At 27.9% G+C, this 25,435-nt stretch overlaps 2 protein-coding genes across 5 annotated transcripts in view; both read right to left on the bottom strand.

Annotated features, from left to right (window-relative positions):
• Positions 1–9,903, bottom strand: part of LOC107446966 (nose resistant to fluoxetine protein 6) — a 72,919-nt gene extending 63,016 nt beyond the window's left edge. Inside the window, exon 1 of one of the 2 annotated variants that reach the window (XM_016061755.4) lies at positions 7,169–9,903. In XM_016061755.4, coding sequence (XP_015917241.1) covers positions 7,169–7,499 — 331 coding nt within the window. In that variant the 5' untranslated portion in view covers positions 7,500–9,903. Of the gene's footprint in view, positions 1–1,385; positions 2,234–7,168 lie in introns of those variants that run through there. The other variant, XM_016061756.4, reaches the window with a different exon arrangement.
• A 4,151-nt stretch (positions 9,904–14,054) lies between these two features.
• The window catches only part of Rtel1 (Regulator of telomere elongation helicase 1), a 58,802-nt gene continuing 47,421 nt past the window's right edge, over positions 14,055–25,435 (bottom strand). For 2 of the 3 annotated variants that reach the window (XM_087161233.1, XM_087161234.1), the window contains exons 17-20: positions 21,984–22,106; positions 19,043–19,190; positions 18,781–18,845; positions 14,055–14,239 (exon numbers count right to left, since the gene is read on the bottom strand). In XM_087161233.1, coding sequence (XP_087017359.1) covers positions 18,787–18,845; positions 19,043–19,190; positions 21,984–22,106 — 330 coding nt within the window. In that variant the 3' untranslated portion in view covers positions 14,055–14,239; positions 18,781–18,786. Of the gene's footprint in view, positions 14,240–18,780; positions 18,846–19,042; positions 19,191–21,983; positions 22,123–25,435 lie in introns of all 3 variants that reach the window. The other variant, XR_015433095.1, reaches the window with a different exon arrangement.

Genomic DNA, 25,435 nt, shown 5'->3' with positions numbered 1-25,435 from the left:
AGTGAACTAAAGCTTTCTAAATGCTGTTATTAGTTATAGTTAAAACATGCGATCGAAAGAAATTCACTTCAAGAATTTTAATATGAAATCGTTTTAGACGCACAAAATAGTCAAGACGTAAATATTTAAAGAAATATTTCTTGACAAAAATATTTTTTCCTTTTTTTATAGGGAACTAAAGTTTTCTAAATGTAGTTATAAGTTATAGTTAAACATGCGATCGAAAGAAATTCACTTCAAGAATTTTAATATGAAATCGTTTTAGACGCACGAAATATTCTAGCCACAAATATTTAAAGAAATTCTTCTTGATAAAAATATTTTTTCCCCTTTGTTAGGAAGCTAAATCTTTTCAGCTGAGGCAAAAATTTTGATTTGTTCTAATTCTCGAAAACAAACATTATTAGTTTCTCCTATTCAGGGATGTTAAGAAAAGGATTTAAAATAACTCTGTATATCAATTTTAATCAACATATTAAATCCAGCCAAAGATCCACCTCATGAAAACTAATTTGTTTCATACTACACTATGAAAAATTTCTGATCAAATTACCGCTTAAAAATACTGGCATTCTGTGTGCTGAATCTGTAAAATTCATTTAACAGTAAAATCCATATTTACCATAAAATTTTACACCGTAATGTTTACACTATTTATTTGATTACAGTGGTTCAGTGATTTGACAATAAATATTACTGTAAAAATTAAGGTATATCATATTTTTTATTCTGTAAAATTTTACGACTAAAATGAATTTAACGTAAAAAGTACTAGTACATTTTTTCGGAATATTTCGCAGTGTATGTTAGTAAAATACCATATAACTCTCTAACTAATATTTAAGTTAACATAATATTGACGTATTAAACTTAAACATGCGTATCAGTGAAATTTAGAAATATCATGGATAAAAAAAATGAATACAAGTATACAACATTTATATAAAATATAGACCTTTATAAAAAAATTTATAGACACAGAAAAAAATTTTAAAATAATATTTTAATGTTTTGTTATAAATAATTTATATCACTGAAGAAAAACAGCAATAACAATAAAAAAATAAATTATGAGGAAAGTTCGCTTATAACTGAACATAAAATCACTTAAAAAAATTATTTTTGTAAAAAATAGAGGTGTAGTGTTGTTTGGGTACTGACATAATTATGATGTAATGGCAAAAAAATATTATTATGCCTCTATATTATTCAAAATATTATTATACCACTATACTCATCTGTATTTCACTGATTAAAAGAAATATTATGACTAATTTGAAGCTTTTAGTATCAAAGAATCAAGTTAAGAAAAAAAAATTCCAAAGTAATAATTCTTCGTTATTTTTAATTGATACATTATTGTAATTATTTAAATGAGAACTTACGTTTATAGGCCCAAATGGCTTGTTTTCTGATAGCTTGTATTAATTTAAACAAAGCTGACATACAAGGACCTGAGAGTTGGACTTCAGATCCCGAACGAATGGCCATTGCCATGATTTTTTTAGCAAACTTCTCAGTCGAAGCTATAATTTCGTGATCGGATGCATTCCATTTAGCAAATATATGATCTGGATGATTAGGATTTTGTAGTGGATCACCCAATGATAGGTCATCCTTGTTGCTTTTTCTGTCCCTAGCATAGTTCAATCCAGGAAGAATTAAAAGACACAATAAAAGACAAGCGAGAATTCTGACTAGAATTGCCATATTTTGATGGAATTCTGGAGTTCTAATCAGATCATTCAAATTCTCAAATGAAACCGAAACTTGTTAAATCGTTCTCTTAAGTATGCAACATTTTTTTCAAAAAAAGGAATCAATCGCTCTATTTACTCGCTTGATAACACACCGCCCACGTGATTTTGCAAAACCCAATACCACCATGCCAGTTCGATTAAGTACTTTTAATCCATCCCAAGAAGATTAAATTTGATCAAAAAGCTTTTTAAATAAATTTGGTTTTAGCGCTTTCTACACTTAAATTTCTCTAAGTGTAACTCATCTTTTAGTTTTGAAGGGTAGTTTGAATCGTTTCTTCCAGAAATTTGACTACCTCTAACAGTTGAAACAATATTATAGGTATTGGTAACGGGTACAGGTAACAAGTATTGAAGCCAGTGAAAGTAAAATTTTCATCCCTCAGAAGTTTTTTGACAATTATCTGTAACTTCGAAGCAGTGACTTAATATTTTACTTCCCGAACTAATTTTAATGTTTTTTGCTTAAAAAAATTAATTCAGAAATAGAAATATCTAATCATTTAATTACGCTTCGATGATTTTAGCTGAGTGCTGAGAAATATTGAATACAATTTAGTAATTATTGCCGTAATTATTTGCTGTTTTATCAGTGTAAGCTGAGCCATTGCGGGGCTTTAACAACTTAATAATTCACTTTCTAAACCGAAATATTGCTGCTTTTTCGCTTGTAAAAAAAAACAACAAAATTAGTTCTGAAATAAAAATATTGAGTCGTCCATCTCAAAAAATTTCTCTTCGCATGATTGCAGATAAGTATTAAGAAATATAGAATACACTCAAGTAATAATTATTGTCATAATTATTTGCTGTCTGATCAGTGTAAGCTAGGCCATTGCGGAGCCCTAACGACTAAATATTTCTCTTTCTGAACCAAAATGCTACTGTTTTATGCTTGTAAAAACACAACAAAATTTGAATGGAATACACTTAAATAATAATTATTGTAATAATTATTTGCTGTTTGATCAGTGTAAGCTAAGCCATTGCGGGGCCCTAACGACTGAATATTTCTCTTTCCGAATGTTACTGTTTTATGCTTGTAAAAACACAAAAAAATTTGTATGGAATACACTTAAGTAATAATTATTGTAATAATTATTTGCTGTTTGATCAGTGTAAGCTGAGCCATTGCGGGGCCCTAACGACAAAATATTTCACTTTCTGAAATAAAATGTTACTGTTTTATGCTTGTAAGAAACACAACAAAATTAATTCGGACATAAAAATAGTGAGCCGTTCCATTTCAATAAATTTAACTTTACATGAGTGTAGATAAATACTAAGAAATATAGAAAACACTTGAGTAATAATTATTGACGTAATTATTTGCTGTTTGATCAATATAAGCTGAGCAATTTCGGGGCCGCGGGCAAACTATTTTACTTGTCCTACATATTTTTTCCCCGCGAGAACCCTTCGTTTATTTTCAGATTTTTAGCTACGTTATTAAGATAGGTTATAATTTTTGATTTCTTTCTAATTCAATATTTTAAAATGAACAACTTAACACTTTCATTCTCGTTATTAATATTTTTTTTCTCCCCTATCGGCCACGGGATTCGTTAACGAATAATTTTGCATTGCATCTGAATAATCGTCTGATAAACTAAACTCAATAGCGTGACAGTCCAAGGAGATCAAAGACCTACTGGACCCATCCCTGTTTTCTAGATCCTAAAGGGCTCTGGGATTTTGGAGTGGTTGTTCCGGTCGGGTGGTGAACCGAACGCTGAACCCCCAGTCCCCAAGCATGCTTGGTAATCATTTTATCGACTTTCGAATGGATAAAAGACTGAGTCAACTTTGCCCGGTCCTAGGATAAAACTCCGAACCTGTGGTAAAGTGTTACCATTTCAAATTTACATACGACACACCGCTTCGAAGCCCCAATCTTGGAGTTAGCAAGCTGGATTACAGCATCCGATCATCGAATAATGTTTAGATTTATTTTTCTATTTATATTATTTCTAATTATTATTTTTTATTGTTATTATTATTATTTGAATTAATTAGATCATTTCTATTATTTATGAATACTTTTCTTGCCCGGAACCCGTAAAAAATATTTGCAAGTGAATAGTTTATTTTCGGACAACGGACTTCAAATTGTTTCAGATTTCTCTCTTCCATATTTTCTACCACCTTGATGCTGGGTACCTTCTAATGTGGATCACTAACTGCTCCGTTAAACTTTCGCCTTAATTATTTTATTTTTAATTTTGTTTTAACATTTAAGTTTTATCAATGTTTTTTAAGGCATGAAACGAAAAAACAGTAAAAGGGAGAAATTTTGTGTTTGAGGGTAACGTTTGTTTTAAAACATTTTTTTCGATGTTTTAGGTTTCTTTTAATTGTTTCCCTTTATGCAGGGCTCACGCAAATAAGAAAATCACTGAAATCAAATGCCATGCTTGAGTTATCTAAATTATTCAAATAAAAAAAAAAGTTTTTTCAAATAATTAAATTTTAAAAAATATATATTTTTTAAAAACTTATAAAATAATATACATTTAATAAAACAAAATTCTATAATTATAAAGAAATTTTTTTTTTTTTTTAACGGCTGGCGCGAGGCGCTGTATATAGGTATCCCCCTGTGTTATTCGAAGATGCCGTAAGAAATAAGATGATGTAAGATTTGAAACATGTTTTCAAAGTCATAATTCTATTTTTAACAACAACAAAAAAAAAATACGATTGCTGTTTTTTTTTATCAAAAAAATATAAATACTAGAATAAATAACATGCATGAGTAAATAAATATAAATGCTAAAAAGAATTAAACAACCTTTTAAAAAAAACCACATTAAATAAAAAACTAAAGTTCATTTGTTTTTGTTTACTAAGATCAATGAAATTACAATTATTAGTGACTGTAATAAATGAATAGTAATTATAAATGACTAAAATTAATGAATAACAATTATTGAATAGAATCAATGAATGACATTTCTAAATGACTTGAATCAAACAATAAATATTAAAATTAAGCTACGAGTTTTTTTATTTCTGATGTTACACTTTATAGCATTTTTTAAAAATAAAATTAATGAATAAAATATTAATTCTCGTATGCTTAAAAATAAAGTAAAATAAATAATTTTAAAAATAAATTTATTAAATTTTAAAGAACGATTAAGTTTCATAATTGTTTAAGCGTCATAACAATATGATGAATTATATTAGATTTTGCTGATAAATTATATTTCTCATTGAATTTTTCGAATAACCTAAGAAAATACAATAATACTAATAAATTGTTTGCATTTAATTACACATGTCATAAAAAATCACAACAGTGCAAAGCTGAAATTTGAAGAGCAAAATTATAAAACATTTAGAATTTGCATTTTGATAAACTTTGCTGATTTTAACATTTATTACATACAGCGAAACATGTTCATAAAAATATTTTAAAAGTGTTCTCAATTTTTAAAAACACGATTTTTTTTCCGAGAATAACTGTTGGAGGCCTAGTTGGAAAAAAAATAAGGGCAATTGTATACCAGTGCTGTGCTTAGAGGAAAATATTGGTGCTTATAATTGGAATTAGTGCACCTTAAAAGTGCCTCTTAAGAAAAACTGGTATTTATGATTTTTCTAATGTGATGCAATTGCTTTCACTTTTTATAGGTCTTTCACTATAAAAAATAACCTAAAAAGTTTTTTTAACAAAAAAAACTGCTCTTATTTCTCGTACCAATTTTCAACAAATGAATTTTTAGGGACATTCTAGAACTTTTCATACACTATCCTGTTTGAAAAGAAGTTATTTAGTAAAAAATATGATTGATTAGTGAAACTTTAGTGATTTAGTGGCTAGTGGAAATTTTAGTGGTTAATGATTGGTCAGTTAGCTAAAAAGTTTCGTTTTTGTAAGCTTCAGATATTGACCTGCTTTAAGAAACACTGATAAATAGATAACTTTTTAAAAAAAAAAAATTAGTTTAAAAAAAAAACAATCTAGAAATTCCTTTAGAATTGCTTGCATAGTTTTTGATTTTATTTATATTGTTGTGTACAAAATGTACATACTCAGAAATCTTCTATGAGAGATTTAAAAAAAAAAAAAAAAAAAAAAAAAAAAAAAAAAAAAAGAACTTTCAATTTTAAGAGAATTTATAATATTTGATGAAACCTAACACGCTTTAATATTAAAATTTTTTTGGTTTATTGTAAATGAAACTCATCTAACTTTTATTCGTTCTCAGCAATTTTTGCTATTCGTTTAAACAAAATTAAAAAAATTTCATGTTTTTCTTTTTTTTTTTTGCTATTTAAAAAGAACGCATTATTAAATAAAATCTAAAATTTTCTTCCTAATTTCCTGAAGACAAATTAAGGTGTGAAATGATATATATATATATATATATATAATTTTTTTTTTTTTTACACTACAATGGGAACAAAAATATGACATTCACTTTACTTGTTTGATTTATGTAGAAAATTAAGCTTTTACAGCCAGTTAAACCAAAATTGTTTAAATTAATACAAGAAGAAACAGTAAAATTAAAACAGGTAGAATGTTTTGAATAAATAATAACATTCAACACAAACTATTTAGTTTATCAATTATCATTTATTTAACAAATTTCAGAGAGTTTTAATATACATATAAAATAAAGCAACTGTTGTTTTTTTATCACTCCATTTAATTATTTGAATTTCCTAAGACTTGTTTAGAGTGCATAATTGCTTGAGTATTGAATCTTTAACAAAGTAAATTTTTTTAAAAATTACTGAAATAGTATTTCTTATGAAATCTTAGTTTTACATTAGTGAAATTTATATATTAAAATATCAGACTTCTCCCACACCCTCAGATCATATTTCTCATTTTTAAAAGAAATTTATTTTAAATATTAAAACTTTTTTTTTACTCTGTATCGTATTGAGATGACAGTTAGACAGTTTTAATTTCTTTTCAAAACTTGTAATTGATTAAATTAAAAATTGCTATTAATTTGGATCAAAATACAAATAATTTTTTCATTATACATATTTATAGTTTCATACTTATATTTCTGAAGAAAAAAAATATTGCAATATTGTTACTCTGTAATATTTTTACTCAATTGTAAGCAGTAAAAAAATTTTTCCATAGTTTTTAATATTGACTGAGACAGTTTTTTGCTGTTCTTTTCGTAGCACAATATCAAAATGCTAAATAAAAGACTTAATTTATTCTCCACTAGTCAAATGCCTTTTACCTCCAGCTAATATAAGTTCCAATGCGCTTAATTGTATAAAAAAAGGTGCAATTAAAAATCTGGAAATTAAAACTTCTAAATTACCTATATATAAAAAAGTAGTAGAAAACTGTCCCTGCTATATACACCATTATTAAATAAATTTATCAACTCATGAAACTCATCAGGAATAATTAATTTAATGAAACTTACTTTTGAAAGCCCATAGTTTTCCTTTCCTCAAACCTTGCATCAATTTGAACAAGGCTGACATGCATGGTCCAGAGAGATCTACACTAGAGCTACTTCGAATTACCATGGGCATTAGTTTTTTCATCATCTGTTCAGTACTTTTGGCTAATGAGTAATCAGTATAATTCCAACTAGCTTCAACATAATTGGGATGCTCCGGATTTTCCAGAATTTTATTAATTTCTCTCTCATAATCCTCATCTTTTTGCCTTTTTTGTCGTGTTGCTAGAACATCCCCAAAAACAAAAAACAGGCAGATTACTCCTATGGTCACTTTCCACATGCCGGTCATTCTGTCAAGAGGTTTAATTTCATCTGCCTGTCCAAAAAAAAATCAACCGTGGTAATGAATATGAAGAAGGATCTTAAGTAGAGGATCGCCATTTCTTTTAAATTTTGCTCCACTTCTGCCATTACGTCAAGACTACCACGTGACTCGATGCACCCAATTACGAAGTGAAAGACGAAGATCGAAAGTGAAACATAATAACGAAACCATGGAACTTCTTTTTCATCTTACAGGTGAATGGGAATGTTCCTTTTCCGCGGTTATTACGAATGGAGTTTCATTCGAGCGTTTCACTTAATGATAATTTTCTCACGCGATATTCTCTTATTAATCAAATAATAAGCTTGTAAAATGTCGGTTTAATTTAAAATAAGTACTTCCTTTTTATTTATTCTGTGAACAACTTATTAAAGCAAAACGTACGTTAGTTTAATATCCTCGTTTGTCTATGTTTTTGTATCAGATTTACATTAAATTCCAAAGAGAGGTAAAAAATTTTTGCAGTATTCACTCTCAGCCACCAAAGAACCATACCTATTTTATGGTATAGAACAGTGGTTACCAAATGCCGGCCTGCGAAGCCTTTTTTTTGGCACGCGAACTAAAATATATCAGATGTTTTTTTGCGGACAGTTTTCGTAAAAAATCTATATGGGTTTAAAATACTTTTCTTTCGTTTAAGAAAACCTAATTTCTTCGTTTCTCTAAAATTTAACAAACCAACGATTAAAAAAAATTTATCTCTCAGGTTTTGCACCCAAGAAAATATTCATTTAAATACAAAAATAATCGTGTATGTTGCTCTTTTTTATTTCGTGTTTTTGTATTTTGTGAATATAATTCAGCATGTGCTTATCAGAAATTTTCTCGAAGAAATTCTCCCATTCAACTTTCTGAAACTACTCATTTTGGACGAAATTATTAACATTTGTAAATTTTAAAACGCATAAAAGAGGGAAAGAATATCATGTTTTATTTAAATTCCTTGAATTGAATATCGCATGAGCAGAAAAGAAAAGAAAATTAATTTCAGATGCTCGAGAATTTTTTGCTGTTGTTGCTATAATTCCTAATAAGTGGAAAAAAACTGTTAATTTATCACAGAATTAAATTAAAAAGAAAAGAAAAACTTGTCACTAAGTTCCTGATTAAGAAAAGATTCAAAATGTTACGTAACAAGCATTATGTGAAATGCTTGTTACTTTGCTTTTTGATATTAAAAAAACTTTGATAAAAATCTGACAGTAATATTTAATGTTCCTTCAAATATAAAATTTTGATAAAGTTACGGCCCCGCCATTTGACCTGTGTTTTTAATTGCGGCCCCCGGCCACATGTAAGTTGGAAACCCCTAGTATAGAACAATACTCAACAGTCAATAGGTTTTGTAGACATAAATAATTCAAATTAATATATATTACTAATAGTGTTGGTGTAATAGTGTTTTTCTCGAACGATATTTGTTTTCCTGTTCTAGCCCGCATTTTCAACAATTATCGGAGAAAAAAACCCTATTTTCCCTTATCTTCGCACTGTCGCATATTTCGCGAATTTCTAATTCTGTGTTTTGAAATATAGGGATTTTAAAAGAATCATAAATGCTCCCAAAACAATGACTACGGAACTCCGATCGATCTACATGGATTTAAGATGAAATCAGTGCAAAATCAAACTAACGTGGTCGAAAACCGAAAGATGATTACTCATATGCGTGATTTGAGTAATTACTCATATGCATGAGTCGTAATAATTTCGTTTTAAAAATATCGATAATTATAAAATTATTAAAAAATCCAAGAGTAAAAAAAATTAATGAAAAAAAATATGTGCATATGCGACGAAATTGGCATAAGTCGAACATTCAAATTCGCGATTCGAAAATCACCTGCGTGATCCGATAAAATATGTCGAGATTTCAAAAAAAATAAAAAAGCATTTTAAAAAAACTGTAACAGCAGCTGAAAAACCACATAGATGTACGATGAAATCGTTGCTAAATTGAACAAACGTGATTAATATATGCGATTGGAGATTCCTGGCCAGTAAAGTTTCATATTAAAGATTTTGGTATTTTCAATATTACGTAGAAATACATGCGTGCCGAAAAAGTGGTTCGGGAAACCATGTGAATGCACGACGAAATCTGCGCAAATCAAACACGTGAATTTTAAAAAAAAATTACTCAAATGCACAAGCCTAAATTCACTTGCCGTCATAATAACTCGTTTAAAAAAAATATCGGAATTTCCGAAAAGCATTTAAAAATCTGTAACGGTATTTCCTGAAAAACCATTTAGATTTTCGAGCTGATACAATGATTCGTTCGCATAAATGCACTATACGAAATTTCTGTGACGTAATAATTTTGAATTAAAAAATTGTAGGCTGGTAGGTAGGGAAGAGTGGGGTCAATTGTAACACTTTTTACTTAACTATTTTTAACTAACAAAAAATCCAATATATTATTAGTATTAATTGACAGACGAGTAAAGTAGACTATCGTCTACTAGAAGAAAATAATAAAAACCTTATTTTAAATGTTATTATATTAGTTATTAACAATTTTTGACAGTCGTGCACTTGTCACAATTGTCCCCACTTACGGGGTCAATTGTAACAGTTCAAAAATTCAACTAAAACATAGTTAATTATACATATTATCATAGTTGAGATATATTTTTTTATTGATTAAAATAGTAGTGATATTTTAGGAGTAAAAATAATAATGAGCAGAGACCTAATGGGTTAAACTTTTAACTTTCAGGGGTTAAAAATTTCAATTTATGCTGTGAAAGGTGACAAATAAAATAATGCACATGCAACATAATATAAATGATATAGGAAACTATTGGTGGTTCTTAAAGAGTTAAGTAATGGTTTGTAAACATAAGAAATGGGGCCTAAGGGGTTAAACAATTGCAATTATGAATTTTATTTTCAGCTGTTTCAATCGTCCCTTTACTTATTGTTACAATCGTCTCCAAGGCGCCATTTCAGCTTCATTTGTTAAAAACAATGCTAGTTAATTAACAAAGCTAATAATTTTTTTTTTTGAAATGTTAATTAAGGTGTCCACTTACATATTCGGTTAATAATTTTTATTTGTTTAAACAAAATTACTTTGTTACAATATAATATTCTAATACCAAAAGAAGTACTTACGTAGCGTGAAAATATCTTTTGTGATGTAACTCTTTCAAAATAACATAAAAATGGTTGCCAGCAGGTGTGTACATGTAGATTTATTAAATACACCTTGTGCGCCACCTAGGAACCAAATCTAGATCCCGACACTCGAAATTTTTGCTCTGTTACAATCGTACCCTGTTACAATTGACCCCACTCTCCCCTACTTTATTTATGTCATCCTAGAGCAGCACAATTGGCTATTGGCGACAGTCAGGGAAATATTCTTGAAGAAGATCTGAAGACTTACCATCGCAAATTTGATCTTCTGTAGAAGAGGTGGTTCCACGATTTGGTAACCCGATGGTCTGCGCACGAAGTCGAGCACTTTAAGGTAGAACAGTTTAACGAGGACCGATACCGCATACCCTCGGTTCCTAAAGAGGCTGATCAAAGTTGTCACTCATTAGCTTACTAACCGGCTTCCAGTGATGCTTGCCTTCGGTCATCTGCTGGGAACCGCGTCCTTACAATTAGTCCACTGCGGGACTTAAAAAAGTGAAAAGGCGAGTTCTATTCAATTTTATTTCAGTAAAATAATAGAAAGATTTGTTTTTATCCACATTATGTAACCGTCGGAAGAGGCTCGTGATTTCGGAATTTTTTTCTCGAAATTTCTCGAGAAGTTTTGACGAAATTGTGTCCCAATTTATTCATTTACAAAAAAACTCGCTGTATTTAAACTTATTACGTGTAACCGCAAATTTTCAAGTAATATACATATTTAATTGTAATATCATAATACTTTGGAATTACGCATAAATTTTCATTATTTTTCTTATTTCTTTTAAAAGATTTCATAACATTTTGTTATACTGTAAAAAGTATTCATTTTGTAATAAGTATTCCGAACATAAGTATTTTGTTTTCTCAAAATTATTCAACAAAATTTCGAAAAAAATAAAAACTAGTAACGGTTGAGATGCCATCCAATATTTTTACTGGCAACGAGAAATTTTTGTTGGCTACCAGCATTTAATTTTTGGAGAAGAAAAAAAAATTATTAAAATAAAATATTTAAAAAAAAACTTATGGAGAAAAAATGAAAAAAATATTAAAAAGCCGAAAAACAAAATATAGAAAAGGCATAATTTCGTCGTCAGCTCACACGACTACATCCGCAAAAAGGAGTGCTGTCCAATATTGCCAAAGTAAAATATATCAATGCAATAGTATGAGGCGCACCCAAATTTTTTTTAATGAAAATAGAACACATGAAGTAAAAATAACGAAATAAAACATATCAAGCAAAAAATACAAAATAAAATGCAAGAAAAATACAGAATACAAAATGTAATCTATAAAGCGAGTAGCGATTTCAAATGAACTTAGACGTTCTGAGAATCCCTCAAAAAATGATCTAAAATATTTTCGTAACAGTCTTCAAATGCACGATTCTAAAATTCCGGTACAAAACAAAATATATTGAAAAACTCCAGATTTGAAAAACGTGCAAATCGGTGGCAACAATAAGTAACAAAAATGAGATCCATAAAACCACGCCGGCTTACGGGTGAATCGTTAATTATCCAGTAGGTATTTCAAAAAGTGATTATTCAAATGCGATTCGAAATTTTTCGTTCAATACAATGAAAATGATATTAAGAAAATCGAGCTTTTAAAAACCGTATGAAAATCCATATTAATAACTACCGAAAAAAGATCGAAAAAAACCACGCAGATTCACTGTGGAATTGTAGCTAATCGAGTAGGTCGAGAAATGATTAATAATTACCGAAAAAAAGATCGAAAAAACCACGCAGATTCACTGTGGAATCGTAGCTAATCGAGTAGGTCGAAAAATGATTACTCATTGGTGGTATGGCGTATAAAATTATTGAGATTTTAAAAACCAAGAGGAAATCTGTAACAATAGCTACCAAACTAGCGATTGGTAAAACACGTAGATTTATGATGGAATCTTCGCTAATCGACTGGGACATAATAAAAAGTAATTACTCAAATGCGTGATACGAAATTCGTCCTACGAGATAAAATGAAGTACGTCGTACGCCTGTTTAGGCAGTGAGGGTGCGATTGTTCCTGTTTTTCAGTGGCGCCATCTATGGCCAGGAATTTGACTTCTGTCACGCCATTCACACCACCACAACCCGTTTATAGGGCGGGTCACAAACACACAAAGGAGAAAGGACATAGAAAGCACAGAGAGAGAAAGAAACATCCATGCCTTGCTTGGGATTCGAACCCAGGACCATTCTGATGAAAGGACAGTTCCCTGCCCCTACACAGGCCGGTCGGCAAATAAAGTATTAAATCATTGATATTTTAAAAACTATGCGAAAAGAATTAATAATAAATAGCGACCGATCAAGATAAATTCAGGACCAAGGTCCACTAAATTTTTCGGGGGGGGGGGGGGCTTACAAAATATTTTTAAATTAAATTACTGAAGAGTAGTCCTAACAATGAAAAATAATCTATTGAACTGCATGATTCAAAAGTAACATTCTAAGAAATTTTGAAAGCAGACAATTGAAGATTAATTTTCTAAGATAAAGCTTATGCATCTATTAATTAAAACAAAATATAAAACAACAAAACAATAGTGTTTCAAAATAAAAATAGTTTGGTGACCTCAAACAATTGAAATCAGTGATTTTTGCTAAAAGTCACTGAATTATATTTTATTGTAACCTGTAATTAATTTTTATTGCCAATATTTATTTCCACACAATAACTGCCAAACACATTGCCATAAAAAAAAATCGGTAAAATTAAAAACTTAAGAGATAATTAATGAAAATGAATTTAGCTCAATACCATAAAAACTGACTAGCTCATGATAAGTATTACCAGTACGTTTAAAAAAAAATTCCCGAAATACAAAATATAACAATAAAATTTTTTAAAAAATATTTCAAAATAGATAACATTTTATTTTAAATAAATTTTAGCATCTTGCATCCATGATTCTTAGAGGGGCGTATAACGTAAAAATAATACATTTTTAAACTCAATTTCTTTCAGCTTTGCTAGAAATTCGGTGTTCTTATGCCGGAACAATAAAAATCTCTGTACTTTCTAGATTACCGAAAAAGTTTGCAGCTTCTAGAGCATTATGATTGATCAATTTTTGATAATCCTCTCTTAATTGAGGAATGGGGAGCTAAAGTGAATCAAATCTACAAATTACTTTATTATTTTTGAAATAATCGAGGTTAAAGTTTATTCGCAATAGTTGGGTCATGAAATAATTTTAGACAGCTTGATTTAATTGGTTCATTCACCAACAGATCTGAAAATATAAACCTTTAATAAAGTATCCTTATGCAACAAATTTATATGTTAGGACTGATCTATTTTAGCTTCTAATTTTTTACTTGCCTAACAGATAAAAAAAAAAAGACTGAATGAAAAAATTTTACAATTTTATTATATACAAAAATATATACAAAATATGATTTATTTTAAAAATGAATTTAAGTCTATTATAAAATATATTGCAGTGGTCCAGCCACATTTCCGACAACACTCTTTAAAAGTCAGCAGTATTTTAAGTGATCTATCACATGCTGCAATTTCTTTCCTAAAAATACCTGAAAAAAAATAAAACTTGGAGTGAAATACTTTGATTTTATATTGTTACTACTTAATTTAAGAAAATAAGTTAGGAAAGATCAAACCAGTATTTACTTATTTTAATGGATACTTACTTAATCCAGGAGTACAAAAAATTTTCCTATTTCATTTAATAATTGTTATGGAATATTTTTCTTTCAGCATTTGCATGCAAAAAATTTTTTTATTAAAAAATGAAAAAGGTTAACTTTGCTTAAGATACATAAAAAAAAATATATACAATTAATACAAATTTCTGGCATAAAAAAATCAATTTTTCTTAATCTTTTTTAAACAGAATTTTTATTAAGCATATTGCTCATAAATTTTTTATTAACTTAAATCAAAAATAGGAGAAAAATATTATATTTAACATTTTAATAATTTATGGCTATAAAATACAACATGAAACACCAGTGTTTTTCTACGTTAAATCTTCCAAACAATTTTTCAAATTTGCACTCATTTGCAGTTATTTAGATCTGAGAGAAACAGCTATTCGTTATTGAAATATCTTTAATTTACAAAATCAATAATTGATAAAATTTTTAATATGAATGAAAAAAAATTTAAAACTACTTTTTTGCACTTTATATTTTAGTATAATTCTAATAATATAACAGATTTTTTTTTTAGTAAAACTTAGACTGCTTTTTATAATTAAAAAATATCAAAATATATTTTTGCTTACAATTAGAGCGTCAGAAAAAATAAATAAAACGGGCATCAGTGTCACATCAGTGCCAAAGGGTTAAGTCATAAATGGAGAAGTAGTGGTTAGCATAGAAATTTTTGGAACAAATTTGGCCAGGGAAAATTCTATCTCATTAAAATTAAACAATTAAGATGAAATTTAATATTGATTTATTTTTACTTTTTTAAAACATTTCTTAGACAAAACTTATGAAAACATAAAATGTATAGCAAGCAAAAAGAAAAGTATAAACTCTACTTTGATCTAATGTTTTAATAGTTCTCTTCTAAGATACAATTTTAACAGTTTGTAGGGCGGACATTAAATATGTGCATTAATTTATGAAGACCATATGCTTAATTAAAAATCAAACATAACAACCAACTTTCTCTAAACATCTCTTTTTTTTAATGGATTCGGATTTTTAACACTCAGAAAATGGAGGTAGTCATAATATGATTCCAATAATACAGTTAGGAGAGCAAACAAAAGTTTGGGCTTCTTAAACTGAAATTATTTAAGTGGATTAAAGACAAAAATTTGGCATACAATTATATGACTCTATTATCCAAAGATAATTTCATGTAAAATAATGTTTTATAACTTATTTTGATAAGGCTTAAAGTTTCGAGTACCTAGTTAAATAAGCAAATTTTAACATGACTTTTATGTAGTTTTAAATGACAAAATCCAAAACTTGAACAAAATAGGTTGATTAATTAAGAAGAGAAAATACAATGAAACTTACATTCAACCTCCTCTAAAGAACAGTAACCTCCTCAAGAAAACCATACATTTATGGTACCGAACATCTTCTATGAGCTTTACATTATGGGGAACCCTTGAACCGTTATTTTTAAACAACGCCAATTGTTACAAGCATAAATTTTGTATCCAGGTGTATCTTGGTCAACTTTTTCTAATTTTTCATCCCTTGCCGGCAATAATTTTATTTGTTGATTACCGGGTCATCACATTCAAGTCATTATCAACAATTTTCAAGTATTCTTACGATAATCAATCATCGATTTGGTAGTTAAGTTGTGCTTATCACAGATAGGCGGGCGGCATCTTTGATGGGTCGTTGGCAGAAATCACATTATTATTGTTCTACAGACATAATGAGAAGTAATTTCTTAATGCAACTTTGATCAGCTTTCACTGAAGCAGTTCGTTGCACTTACGCAAAAGAAATAGCGTGGGCTGATCATTATTTGTGGAGCAATTTAAAAAATATTTTCAAACACTGGAATAGAGGATACCTGAATGAATAATCGAAATATGAGTGATTATCAAAAAGTTATTGAGGATTGTAAAAAAGGAATAAGTTGATGGAAATAAGCTTGACTGTATGGTTGTTGGGAAAAGTGAATTAATGACATCTTAAAAAAAGATCATTAAAATAAAATATAATAATGATAATAAACAGTAGGTAAGTTAAGGCGCCCGGGATAGATTGGATGGTAGGGCGTTGGGCCCATGTCTAAGAAGTCACAAGTTCGATCCCTGCTGGCTGAAGACTCCTTATTTAGTAAATGGTGACTGGTGCACGTTAAATCTGTCGGGTCACAATATTGGAGTTTGATCATTCTCTGATTCAGATCAAAATTATGATCTGTGGATGGGTGAATGAAAGAATGCATGAATGAGTTCGTCCTATAAACGCGCTGTGACGTGTGTGTGGCTGAAGTCGTATCCTTGGCCATAGATGGAGCCAGTGAAAAACAAGAAACACACCTTCTGCCTTAAAATTCACTTGGTTTCACCCAGCAGGCTTGCTGATATTGTCAAGTGGCGTTAAAAACAACACAACAACAGGTAAGTTAACTATACATCAGGTAACTTAATTGTACATATGACTCATCTTGTTTGTAACTATAAATTTTTTTACAAATTTTGTTGTTCGATGCTATTTTTAATTTTTATTTATCTACTTAATTTCATTCATTTATTTTTGAACCACTAATTCACTTATAACTCCAAATAATGGCCACCTCTTAACACAGGTCATATACGCCTAGTTCTGCAAGGGACCGCTGTTTGGAGGTTTTACTGCATAAAAATATAAATTTTTCAAAATTTCTTTATTTAACTATTTGGCTGACTTCATTCAAACTTTAGATTTTGTCACTTAAAAGTACATACCTTCAAATTCAAATTTCGTAGTATTAAAATAAACATAAAAAAATATTTATCTTAATTCTAGTTAACCTATCTTTATGTTTGCAAAAATGAGTTTTAAAACTGTGTGCAAAATTCTTTTGATACATTTATAATTCTACATAAATAGCAAAAACATGAACAAAAAGGGGCCTAAACTTTCAACCACTCTCCTGACTAAATTTATGGACCCATATTCACTACTCAGGGGTGATTGTGAGCCCAAGTTCCGGAAAATTTCTTAGTTAAAAAAAAAAGTTTAAATTGAAAAAAATTTAAACAAGTTTTTTTCCCTTTTTCTCAATATTTCTTAACTTACTTAAAATATTTTTTAAATTTTACACATACCTGTACCATTTACACATATCTATGATGACCTGGAGAAGTAATTAAAATTTACAAATATGTCTTTCGTTCTTGAGTTTATGATTATAACAACTATTTACTGATAAAAAATTAATATTAATCATGAATATAAGCTTATAAAGTATATCTCTGACTCTCCCTTACAAACAAATAAAATAAACTCTGTTTTTAAGTTCCACCTTTGAATATTTGATTTACGGAAACTTCTGTGATCAATGATTTTTTGAAACGTCTGGACCTTCGATCTCCGGAAACTTCCGAATCACTGTTAGCGAAAAGTCCGGAAATCCGGATTTTTTCCGGAGCACAATCAGCCCTGACTACTACTCTTGTATTAAGGTAAAGCCATAAAAAAAATATATTTATTTAGAGATGGTACTTTTTTTGTCTGATTTATAGCTTAAAAATATCCTCTGCTCTAATTAAGTTAATATTAACCCTTTGTAACTCAACAACTCTGATTTAAGAAATATTTACACGGATATTAGAATACATCATATTACGCGTGCAAAAAATAATGAAAAAATCAAGACCTTAAAATTAAACATTTATTGATAAAAAGCATTTGTTGAACATCTCCAATATTGTGAAAAATAGCACAAAAATTCCAATATATTTAAAACTTCATGTGAACAATTTTGAAATTGTTGTTTTTATGGTAACAAAGTCTCACGCTACATTTTTCAATCTCTCCTTAGCCAAATATACAATCAAGGGGATTGTTGTAAAAAAAATTTATATCCTGCAATTATGTTGTGGAACAATTCTTGCTAAACGCATTATAATATTGGTAGCTGCACCAAGACTTGGTTCCCCCGAGTTGGCAATATTTTCTTTACCTGAATTTGGTTTAATTTTATAGGTAAATCCAGCTCATTATAGGATTGAATTTTCATGTATGTTGCAGATATGTAACGCAGTGATACAAAGGGTTAAGTTAAATAGTTAAGGTTAAACTTTAAAGCCACTAGGATTGCATTTAAATGCTTGAAAATGCTCTTAATAGATTAACATTTAATAAAGTGTTCTGTTTTTAATTTCAGGCATTACCTATAGGGATATGTGACAGCGATATTTTTTATTTTATTTATTTTAGCAAAATTTGACAGTATGCTCTTTTTAGAATTTTCAAGCTAAACTACATATTGGAAATCACTCTATATTTTATTTATTTACTGTAGTAACTTTTTAATTAACAGAAATAGAAATATTCTTAGAAATTTATAAAAAAGCAACTTACAAAATCAAATGGTTATAAAATTGAACATTTTAATGATATTTAGAGCAAAATTTCTTTACCAGTTATCAGGAACATAATCTGAGAAATTTGCTTCTATTCTGACTACCAACTAGTAAAGATGCAGCTGCAAGAGAAATGCATATTTATTTTCCAGATTTTCTTTAAATAAATTTAAGAAGAAATATTTAAAACTACAAACAATACTTCTAATAAGTAAACAATGTCAACACAAAAGGTTAGTTATAAGTAGTTATAAACACACAATGTTATGCATTACTGAAATGGGCGAGTTTTGTAATTCTTATATTTGTAATAACTTACTTTCTAAATATTTAGATTTATTGGGAAACTGAGAAAAAACAGTTGTCATACAGAAAGCAAATTTTTCCACATCCTTAGAAACTTTAAATTCTTTCACAGCAGTACAAAACTTAGCATAATCTTCTGTAACACCCAATAAACTTTTAACCTGAAATAGCATTATTATTATTATAAAAAATAAAAATAAAACAGATAAATAATGCATTATTAATAAGATATACTTTTACTATTTTAAAATAACACTTATTCAAACAACTTCCATATTTTTTTTCTTTTTTTTCAAAAAAAAAAAAAAAAAAAAAAGAAAAGACTTTAAACAGTAAAAGAATTTTATAAGTTTAAATTAAAATATTTATTTGAATTTTTAAATGGATTCTAAATTATTTTCAAAGAACTCTTATTGGATAAAAAAAAAATACCAGTAGGATATGCTATTATTCAGTTTTGATACTAAGTTTGAGACACATTAAGTTTTGGTAAGATCTTAAGAATGCCCATACTCAAATACAGATTCAAGAAATTATGAAGGAAGGATATTACCTTATAAATTATGACTTTTTATAATCTAACCATAGGGTTTTACAACCATGTGGTGCCATCTGTGGAAAATATTAAACATTAAATAGAATATGCTTTGTTCTTATTGTGATTAAAAAAATTTTTTTAATTCAATTTCCTTCATTTAGAATTATAGCTTTCTTTACAAGAAAACTAGACTAGAAAAAGCAATATAACTAGAAAAAGTGTGATATAAATATATGTATTGTTCATAATATAGTACAAGGAACAATTCACATTCTGTTTCTCACTCTAACAACAAATCAAAACCCTAATATGAGTCATATTACATACAAAACTGTACAAACGTTAAAGTATGAAAATAAAGAAATTCTTGCAAATGTGTCATTAATATAACAATTAAAAAATAATTGTATAACTTAAAATTTTTAAAAAAGATACAAATTTTTGAAACAGATGTGATAGTTTTAAGTAAATTAAAACAAATATAAACATTAATTAAAATAACTTTGTATTTTTTTCTAAAGTTATTGATTTTCAATATTTTGAAAACATATTGGAATGATTACAATTTAAAATTGGTTTATTTAGCAAAATAAATCTATATTACAACTTAATATGGATAATGCATTTGTAATTATTATGCAAAAGTTTAAATATGAAATATCTGATTGGCAATTAGATTAAGTAAATGAATTGTAAAATACATTGAATTAACAAAATTGGCACAATCTATGCTGTAATAATAATATCTAGTTTTGTAGGAAAGGGATGTTTTAAATTAAGTCTTTACAGAAAGAACCAAAAGTCTAAACTCCATATTTTCATTAATTAAAATGGTTTTTATAATAAATATTAATAAAATAGATATAGAATATTTCATTAAAATATAAGACAAATCTTAAATAAAAATTATTAGCTTAATATCACATCAAAACGAATTTTTATATATTTAGAAAATAATGAATAAAAAATATTGAAGCAAATCATGCTTCTTCCTTGTTAGTTCAATCAAATTTTTAATAAAGAAAATGCTATATCCAATCAATTACCTTTTTAATTTATACTATAATAATAAGCATTAAGTCTGAAATAATACATAACTCGATTCAAGCTGTAACCAACCAACATCTACAAGCAATCTAACACTTATAACTATAAACAACTAAAATTTTACTATTAGAAAGATGATCAACATCACAGATCTGGAATGGAGAAAAAGTACAAAAGTAGCTATGCTGTCTATATAATGCTTTGCGAGCAGTTTTAGGTGAATATATGAAAATAAAAAACTAACTGTTTTTTTTAATTAAAAAAATATATTAGAAGTTTATATCTTTGCTTTTGTTAAGTCATTTTGAAAAAATATTTTAATGATTTGATATTTTTCAGATCAATTGTTGTAGAATATTATCTGTCTAAAGGTGAGTAAATATATGAAAATTATTTTAAGAAAAGAATTAAATTATTTCATAATTTTCAGACCATTTTTATTAGAATATTAGTCCCAATTATAATATTCTAAAAGGAGGGTAAATATATGAAAATAAAAAAAAGGAGGTTTTTTTTTTTCAATAAAAGAAACACTTATTATTAGTAAAATATATTAAAACAACTCTAGCAACAAAATAACTTGGGCCCTAATTGGACCAATATTCATGAATCTTGGCTGAATAAGAATTGGAAGAGCCGTTATTTTCCTACTTTGGTTCTAGATAAAATTGTCCGATTTACATGACATTCTATATACATTATTTAGCCAATATTGTCCCCATATAGAACCAATATTAAAAACTCTAACATGCCAATATTGGTCCCTTGGGGCAAGTTTAGACAGGACCCGTATTAAGCCCAACTGGGGCCAAGGTAAAATTGTTGCTAGGGAAATATTGCGAGTTTATAACTTTGCTCTTTAAAGTCATTTTGAGAAAATATTTTAACGATTTAATATTTTTCTGACCAAGTGCTTTAGAATATTACATGCCGCGATTAAAAATCATGAATTAAACTTAAACAGCATATATCTTTAAGACAAATGATTTATAACATCACTTAACCTGTAACTTCTGATTATGTAGAAAAATAAATCCAGAAGCTAACAGTTTTAAATATGATTTAGTTATCATTAAAAGAATTTTAGTGCTAATTCGTTTTCAATCCTCATACTAAACAAACTATCAAATGTCAAGACTATCTGATTAAGTTTAATTGTTAATAAATTTTAAAAGAAATTATGTAATAACAAAATTTAAACAATATGTTATTACTTTCAATTTTAATAAAAATTGACTAATTTCTCTCATAAGGTGTACCTTGGGAAAGTATTTTTCCTAAAAGATATTCTTATAGATTTCTATAACAAAATTTAAACAATTATTACTTGCATTTTTTTTCATACAGCACCTTATTTATTACTACTCACCTCTAAAAGATATTTTTTCCACATTTCCGGAGAACTTTTCTCACTTTCTGGGAATGCGTCTCGGTAAGGCAAGGAAATTTTTCTTCTTTTAGAATCTTTAGGCTTTTCAGAAAAAACTGGAGGCTACGAAGAAATTAGACTAAATTTATAAAATTAGAAATGTTTTATATTTGAAAAAATATGTAATCTTGATTATATAGAAATATACCATAAACACTTTCAAAGCAATAAATATTCATTAAGTAATTAATATATTATTAATGTTTTCTAACACAAACAATCTAACACAACTATGCTGTTTATTACTGTTTTCAATCATTAACTCATTCGATTTCTAATATCTCATCTAATGAATAAAATTTTATTTCTGGTCATTTTTATAATAGTACATAAAGAGGATGAAATATTAAACAAAATATTTTTACAAATTTTAATAAACAAAAAACCAAGGTAAAGAATGTGAGGATTAATTCACAACAATAAAGACAAAATCTTTAATATGCAAATTAATGTCTTGGCCAATTAGAACATCTAACTAAATAATCATCTTACTTGAAAATAATAAATTGTGTTTTTAAGAGCTTTAAATAGTAACAAGTCTGATAACGCCTATTTAGTATCAGGCAACAACTTTTCCCACAAACTCTTTATTTAGCTCAAACTCTTTTTATCAAACTCTTTCTATTAACTTGCATCTAACTTGACAATCATCTAACTTGAGATTGATAGAAGGAGTTGTTTAAGAATTCTTTAAACACAAACTCTGATAATGTCTATTTCATACCAGTCAACTTTACTGCTAACTTTATATCTTAATATTGACTTTATTTGTGTAAAAATTCATTAAAATAATTTTCATATATATATTTTATAGCACAATTGAAAAGCACAAAGCTTACATGCTACTTTGGGCACAACGGTAAATATATAAATATACATTTTTAGCCTCATTGATAAGTACAATATTTACAAGCTCGTTTCTCTAAGTTGCTTATTGATATCCTAAGATTATTATTTATAGTTCAGCTTTGAGAACTCCTCCAGGCTAAAAGTCTGGAACTGTCTGCTGCTATGGTAACAACAGGGATAAGAGTAGTCAGAAAGTAAAAAAGAGGAAATCCAAGAATGAATATTATATATATATATATATCTTGTAAATAAGAATCGCAATGTACGATATTTAAATCTTGTGAATAAGAATCGCAATGCACAACTTTGAAATCGGGTAAATATAAAAATCAATGTTTGATATTAAAAAAGTGATTTTAAAAACACGTAAATACAAATCACGATATTGAATTTCAAAATCTTGTAAATAAGAATCGCAATGCACAATATTTAAATCACGTGAATAAGAATTACAATGCGAAACTTTTAAATCACGAAAATCGATGTTTTTTTATTAAAATTGCGTGAATAAGAATGGAGATATTAGCAGATTCTGGACTTAGGATTTCTAAAAGGCTTGTTTGTATTGTTGCTTAGCCATAATAAATAAAAATTTACAAGATTTGAATGAGCAAATTAATATTTTCACCGCAAATCCACCACTATTTTTTAATTATTTCGTTTGTTTTTGATCCAGCAAACAGGAAGCAACAACGTCCGAATTAGGAAAGTACAAGCTATCTGTCGGAAAAATCTTATTTTATGCGCATAAAAGTGGAGAAAATAGCTAAACTAAGTGAAAATGGGAAGGGTTGGGAGCTAGGTATGTAATGATGAAAGCTTTGCTGCTTCCTTCATTAGCCGTATTTAATGTATAGTGGAATTATGAATGTTCATTTTGGCCAATATTAAATGAATAAAAACAATAACGTTGAGTTTCCAGGAAATAATGTGCAAATCATTGAATGTAAATTTAGGTTTTATTAATCATAACTTAAGATTTCTATAGTGGCCACTTCATCAATAAAATAAGAAATCCCTTAAAGGGATGAAAAAAGAATAATACTCTCTATTGAGAGATCATAAAGCCAGAACAACATTTCTGACCGTTAGAAAATTAAGACTGGGAGGCCCCCCAAAAAGGGGTCCCAGTCTAACCAATTTAAAAATTCCAAGTGAATATATTTATTCTCAACGGACAGAGAAAGAGTATGGGTAGGAGATCCAAAATTTGGCGATTTATCATAATATATCATAGCCAAAAACAAAGCCAACTAGCATGTCCACATGGGTTAAAAAGAACACCTTGGCGATCACGAGTCGCCAACAAATTTATGTGAAATTATTATAACCATGCAACCGAAACATTTAGCCGTTGGAAAATTAGAATCAAAAGTTATAAATAGATTTTTGTTTTCGATTAAAGGCGACAGTGAATTTATATGTCTGCATAATAATGAAATAAAAAGAAAGTATCCGTTACATTGATCTGGAAGAGAAGAAATAAATATTTTATGTTCGCTTAAAAAGATTAAGTTTTTGATTTATTTTAAAAATAATTCTTCCATTAATAAAATAAGTTTAAGTAATTAAGGATATTTTAAAAGATAGAAAGTAAATATGTGTATGCCAATTCTGGCATCACATATATCCCCGCTGGACACAGAAAAAAAAATATATACATATTTTTTTTTTTTTTTTTTTTTTTTTTTTTTTTTTTAAATTGGATCTCCCCCCATGTTACAAAAAATTTTATGCATTGAAACATAATATATTCAAGGAACAAAATATGAAATATACACTTATGTATAATTAAATATCAAAGTAAAATTATTATTCGAAAAAATTTCAGAACATACAGTTGTAGTTCTAAGATATACTTTTAACACTCAAGTTACTAAATATCATATGTAAATGTTCTGAGCTATACATGAAAAATTTGCTGAGTATTTAAAATGCTACATTTGCTTAGCATTGTCATGACCTGGCCAGGATATTTTTAATTTCTCTCAACTCAGAGAGAAGAGCAAACTTACAATATTATTATTTCTTCATTTTTGTACAAGTCCTTTTCTTGAGAAAAATAATTTACTTCAGTTTTGTTTGCCTCCATTATTTCAAACTTATATATTTCAGCATGAAAAAAAAATCTGAACATTTTATTATGTTCATCTAAATATTTATACTCAGCAGAAAGAATTCTTATCTTTATTTTAAACAATTATTAAATAGCTCATTTAAAAACATTAACTAAAAGTTGCATTAGCTTTTCACAGTAAAAGTATTTAAATCAAAAAGTAGTATTTTGGTGTGTATTACTTGTATTAAATAACCCTTTTCTTATGCACAGGAAAGTATAAATATATTATCTTATTTCAATTCACGTTTAAAAAAATTTAGGACTGAGTAACATGTCCAATATTGTTAATAAAAATTCTTGTTGTTACATTATTACAACTTATAATCCATGTAATCTTTACGGTTGTTCTAAATTTAAAAAATATTACCATTGAATTAATTATTCATGTTTATTTACATTGTAATAAAAAAATCTTATCTCTACG

Source organism: Parasteatoda tepidariorum, chromosome 4 (genome assembly GCF_982258835.1).
Source record: "Parasteatoda tepidariorum strain Cologne lab strain chromosome 4, Ptep-v5.0, whole genome shotgun sequence".
Classification (NCBI taxonomy): Eukaryota; Metazoa; Arthropoda; class Arachnida; order Araneae; family Theridiidae; genus Parasteatoda; species Parasteatoda tepidariorum.
The sequence above is the reverse complement of the archived record's forward strand: the minus strand, read 5'-3'. Positions and strand labels throughout refer to the sequence as shown.